The sequence below is a fragment of the Odontesthes bonariensis genome, chromosome 19 (assembly GCF_027942865.1).
Source record: "Odontesthes bonariensis isolate fOdoBon6 chromosome 19, fOdoBon6.hap1, whole genome shotgun sequence".
NCBI lineage: Eukaryota > Metazoa > Chordata > Actinopteri > Atheriniformes > Atherinopsidae > Odontesthes > Odontesthes bonariensis.
Genome location: NC_134524.1, coordinates 11,287,347 through 11,293,346, shown reverse-complemented (window position 1 = coordinate 11,293,346; position 6,000 = coordinate 11,287,347). Strand labels below are relative to the sequence as shown.

General features: G+C 42.5%; 1 protein-coding gene across 1 annotated transcript in view; it reads left to right on the top strand.

Annotated features, from left to right (window-relative positions):
- The first annotated feature begins 711 nt into the window (after nucleotides 1–711).
- LOC142368493 (regulator of G-protein signaling 12-like) overlaps nucleotides 712–6,000 on the top strand; it is a 31,654-nt gene continuing 26,365 nt past the window's right edge. The window contains exons 1-2 of the mRNA XM_075450669.1: nucleotides 712–2,535; nucleotides 3,660–3,752. Of these exons, the coding sequence (XP_075306784.1) occupies nucleotides 748–2,535; nucleotides 3,660–3,752 (1,881 nt within the window). The 5' untranslated portion in view covers nucleotides 712–747. The remainder of the gene's footprint in view (nucleotides 2,536–3,659; nucleotides 3,753–6,000) is intronic.

The window sequence follows — 6,000 nt, the reverse complement described above, 5'->3', positions numbered from 1 at the left end:
AAAATAGAATAGAAAATACTTATAATATCAGTCAAGTAGCTCAAAAAAATTATTTTTGCCTATTTTTAGGCTAAAATATTAGGCTAAAAATTATTTTAGCCTAATATTTAATTAAATATTTAGCCTACAATGATTGTATATTAGGAACAACAATAATAATACCAATTCTAATAAAAAATACTACTACTACTACTACTACTAATAATAATAATAATAAATTACTAAATATATAAATATCCATCCATCCATTATCTATACCGCTGAATCCGTCGATCGGGTCGCGGGTGGGCTGGAGCCTATCCCAGCAGTCAATGGGCGAGAGGCGGGGTACACCCTGGACAGGCCGCCAGTCCATCACAGGGCCACATAGAGACATACCAGACAAACAACCATGCACGCTCACACTCACTCCTAAGGACAATTTAGAGATGCCAATCAACCTAACATGCATGATTTTTTGGACAGTGGGAGGAAGCCGGAGTTAAATATATAAATAAATAAATTAAAATCTATGGCCTCAATAAAAGCACACTAGAACTAAAATTTCCTGGTCCTTTATGATAATCCTTCAATCTTCTTTGTGTAAATTTGATACACTGCAAACTATTACTTTTGAAATGTGCTATTTTCTTTTTTTTCTTTTTCCCCTCACTTTGCAACTGCAGGATGACAACAACACACTAGTGTTGGCAATCGGCAAATGTTTCATTTCCCACACGCTGGATCTCACAGCACTCTACTACCAAAATGAGAATACAAGGTCAGCCTGAGGGCGCAAGGAGGCGTCTGGATTTGAATGTCGCTGGGGAGCTCAGGGGCGTGGAGCTCATCCGTGGTCGTGCAGGATATGGCTTTACTATTTCTGGTCAGAGGCCGTGTCTGTTGAGTGGCATCATGAAGGGGAGCCCTGCTAACCTGGTGGGGCTTAAGCAAGGAGATCGCATCATGTCCATCAATGAAACTGATGTGTCCACTGCATCGCATGAGACTGTGGTGCAGCTGATTGGAAGCTGCAAAGGACCCTTACGTTTGGTGGTGCAGACAGAGGGTCGATCAATAGAAAACCCCATTCTTAGTGATGCAAATTTTGGATTTGTTCAGAAAAGGGGTATCCTCCAAAAACAAGGCGTTCTCCGCACAATATCTGTTGATTCAAGCAAGCCCCCTTTAAACACAAATTATGCTATCGCGACTAAGCAGAGGCCAGTTTCAGAGCCTGATATGTCACAGTGGGCACAACAGTGGAGTGTTTTATCTGCGCGACCAAAGGCGGAAATGACCACAGTGAGGGACACAGATTCTGTTTTTACAGACACAGAGGAAGCTAGTTCAGAATGGGCATTTTTAAACATGACTTTGGTGGTGGGCTACCTGAGCTCCACAGAGCTGATTTTAAACACTTGTGATTCAGAGGACGAAAGTTTAAAAGTCATGCGGGAGAGGATCCGACAGCTGGGCACAGAGCAAGATACCCATACTCTGGTGATGATGAAGATCATGTTTGATTGCATTCGACTGTGTGACGATGCGGGAGCTGTTTTAGCCGCGTTCCCTGCTGAGAACCTTGTCTTAGGAGCTGTGTGCGCTGAAGACCCCCGCTTCTTTTGCCTGGTCACCACGGCACATGTTATCAATGGCCGTGTACCAGAGGATGGTCCTCTGCGGGCCTCCTGCCATGTATTTTTTATTGATCCAGAGCTGGGGAATCATGACGACCACATTGGGATTGCTGGCCGCTTTGGCTTTGACTGCACTCCAGATCCGGATGCCTTGGGCTGCCTGGAATTCCCTCCGACTCCTCAAGATGTCCTTCACTTTGTAACAGTCCTATACAGTGACATGGGGGAGGCAGTAGAAAAACTTAGAGTCAAACTTGATTCTGAGGCTCAGCAACAAGCAAAGGGAAACGACAGTGCCAACAAACAAGGCAGTGCCAGCAGCCAAGTGGACAGTGGTATTGGAAATGCTTCTCCCCCTGAAGAGAGAGCGGACAGGGATTTCCCTTCTGAATTCCAAAACCATCTCAGGGCCCACCTCCCCAGCTGTCCATGGGATTATCCTCCAGCTGAAGACCTCACCCCAATAAAAGTCTCCAAGAACCGCCAAATATTTAATCCAGAGAACAGCGCCAGCACAGATTCCCTTTCAGAGTCTCTACCTGGCCCAGATTCTCTCACCAGCTTTTATGGAGGTCCCCCACCCAGGCTAGAATTCCATTTTAAGCCCCCACCCCCTCTTCTACATTTGGATAAAAAAACAAACTTCTTCGGAGACCCTCTCAGAGGTAGCCAAAGATGGTTCTCAAAGCCAAAGTGGTCTAAAGTCCTAAGTGGTGACTCTGCTGGAGAGACATCCACCAATAACGGTGCCTCCAACATTCTCATTAGGGCCAGCACAAATGACCTCCCCCCTCCAGTAAGCTACACTCCAGATGCCCATTCACTAAAAGTTATGATGCTGCCTCCAAAGGAGGATTGGACCAAAAGGTTTCTTGAACAGAGACAGAAACAGCGGACAGATGGCAGCAATAAAAATGTAAGTAAGACACTTCTTTTCTCTGTCAAAGCAGGAATCTGCAGCCTGAAATAGTGGATCAGGACATGCGTGTGTATTTAACCTGCTGATGTGCCAACACACTGTGTTTCGTCTGTTACTTTCAGAGGCCTTAATGGGTTTAAATCAAACCATAATCATTTATTGGCTTGAATTGGATTGTATATTTGAAGTGCTCTAAGTGGACATTTGTTTTGATTTGGTGCCATATAAATAAAACTGAATGTTCAAATAAAGCTGTTTTTAAGGAGATATGACTGAGTGTTAGTTCATTCACAATGTCAGTCATAAACATGGAAACTGCAATTATTTTTGGTGTTGGTCTCTTCTTTGACCACAAGATGTCCCTCTGCATCCATGCAGTCTCAGAAAGAGTTATTTGCGTGTGTATATAAATACAGTTTCTTTCACACAGCCACACCGAGGACTCCCAATTAGTCAGCATGTTGGCGAGTGTGTTTGCAAATCAAGGGATCACGCAGGGTGTGTTGGATAAAGTTTGGCCTCAAAATCTTAAGATTTTCAGCTCCCATTTGCTGCATTCATCCGTTTTCTCCGTTTCTGAGGAAGAGCTGGATTTGCGCGTTTGTCCCCCAGCTTGCTTTAGATCAGAAAGAAGACAATCTTGGACAGGAAGCCAGGCAAATTACAGGGTAAAGCCCATGTCATGCAGTGGTAATTATCTGCAATTCTTAAACTCTAGTTTAAACATTAGGCTCAACCTCTCCAATCATAAGAATACGGAAGGCTGAAATGGTCAAAAATGTGATTATATTTTATGGTGGTTTTCATTCGGATGTGAAAATAGCCCTCAGAGTATGTGGATGCAAAAGCTTTAGCTGAGAAGTCTGACTAATTTAACTCATACTTCATGAGCAGCTCTAACATCTGTGTCAAGTTCGAACAAACCTAAAGTAATCAAATATTGTGTTTTTCCCATAGTCAGTCTTAACTGATTGTGTGTAATTTAGATAGTTAATTGCATTTGAGTGACAGTGTTTTAGTGTATAGTATATCTTATATCCACTTTTTCATATTTGACCTAAGGTTAGGGTATTGGTCTGTTTGTGTTTCCTAATCTGCCCTATTTTTTTTTACTATAATAGGGATCCAGGTTTTGGGGTATTGGAGTCGCTCGTGCCTCCAAACGCCGGTCTGCCAAACGTCTCAGCCTAGCAAGATCACTGGATGATCTGGAGGTAGGCATCAAGTTACTTTACTCACCTGTACTTTTCCGTCCACTCCAGTTTGGAAGTTTGAAACCTGTTGAAAGCTTTTGTCTTTGTCCCTTTTGCCTTTAATCATGTTGGTTTAAAATGTCCTTTTTTTTCTTCTTTTTTTTCACCTAGACTCCCTCTTAGTTTTCTGGGCTTCCCTTTCTGTTAAGTTTGTATGCAAAGAAGTTGGTTTGCTTCATTAATGTATACATTCAGCTGAACCACCCCCCTTTTTCTATCTGCTCCACTTTCAGCTCTTTTCTAACCTTTCATTTCCGTTGCCTTGAACTCTGTGTTTGCTGCTAACTTGTGGCGAGGAGTGGCTCACAAAGTGGTCTTTGTGCGAGCCAGAGGCATGGACCTGTTTGTTTGGTCTTGCTAATGAGCACTGCTGCACTGCTGAATATCGTGCCCACATTCTCTCATATTAATGTCACCGAGGAATGCTCTTTTCCCAATTGTCTGTACATGCACGCATTACTCACACACACTGATTCATATTCAAACACACACAGTTTCTACATGTAGTGATTGCTTTGGACATACATGAACGCAGTCTAAAACAAACACAAAGGGTGCATACTGCATTGTACATCGATGCATAAGTATCTCATCCGCATACCACACATATTATTCAGTGTGGTAGACCACAAATGTGCTTGTCAGGTTTGACCCAAAACATCTTAAATTCTGCGGTTGGCAGAGAGCTCCAGTTTTTGGGCACATCTGCCCCAGATGTTATGAAAAGTAGCTGCATATTTCTTTCGTTGTTTTCGTCCGTCATCCACGGTGCATGTTCATGCTGCAGGAAAACAGTTGGAGCTGCCTTTCTGTGATCAGTTACAAACCTTTAACAAGCGTGGATATCACATTACCATTTGCTTTTGTCTTCTCAGTGACATTTGACCATATTACCGACTGTGGTTTCCCAGAAACAGCCAATAGCTTTGCATCAATCAATAGTGAAATTACCTCTGAGTTTACGATCACCTCTGCAATTTATGTAGTGCTTTTCTAAGCATTGCTCTGAGACTGTGGGATTTCCCCCTCTCCCTGTTAAGTTGCCATACTCTGCTGTACAAAAGAACTTGGGTTGAGTGGAGAGCTGGATGTTTTCCTCTGTGGTTATCTGTATCTTACGCCGTTCGTTTGCTTTGTTACGCAACGTTTGGTACGTGCAAGATCCAAACTTCACACCTGTCTTATCGGGACTTGTGCTACAGCACAGATCCACAGTAGAAATAAATAGATGGCCATCACTTTGAACATGTGAAGTTGGTAGAATTCAGTTTGTTTTGGAAAGTAGAACAACTATAAAATGAATGTTAAATTATCTGCTGAAGCAGTCACTGCAAACATAGCTGCCTGCTCTTTGTGTTTGCCCAGAGGCGCTTTGACTCCGGTTGTTGAGAGGGTGGCAAAAAGAGACATTTTTATTGAAAATTTCCCAAATTGATGACAACTCTAGACTTCCAACAATCAGTCCCGTCTAATCCTGGAATTTTGAGACTGCTCTTGAGATCTGAAAGAAAGAATAAAACAAATGAACCCTTATAAAAACATGATGTTGTTGTTTTTTTGTTATGAAATACATGCAGGACGTGTCCTTTCCAAAACATTTCACAGTTAGAGGCCACTGTGGACTATCTAGTTACAAATCACTGCAAATATACTGTACTTTTCAGCATGCCTGTACTATAATGTCCTGTTATTTATCGACAAATGTATCAATTTGGCTCTCATTTCATTTTGGATAACACCCAAGAACAACATCCTCTGTGCTGCACTGTTGATACTCAGACTACATCTGATCATGATCAATATGTAATCTGTGCAGTTTCAAGTCATTTCAAGTCTATACATTTCATTACATTGAGAACACTGAAAGTGCGCTATTTTGGTCGTCCATCCTTAACTCATGCTTTCTAAGGAAGAGGCTACTTTCATGGTCAACGATCAGTTACACACACGCAAAGTATTGTGGTTTTGGAGAGCTGCCTGTTTTTGTTTAGTCCCAGTATGAGTTGTAACACTGGAACCAGCACAGACTGTGCACGTGAAACATAACATAACCAAGAAAGGGAAGCTGCCGGTATGTCCTGAATGGCAGGGTTAGCAGAAATACATGATAAGCTGTCATTCAGCGGACTCACAAGGACACTGTGAGACTATTTTGGAGTTCCCCATCATCCCTTAGGGCAGACACCTGTGGATAAGCCCTGTATATGAC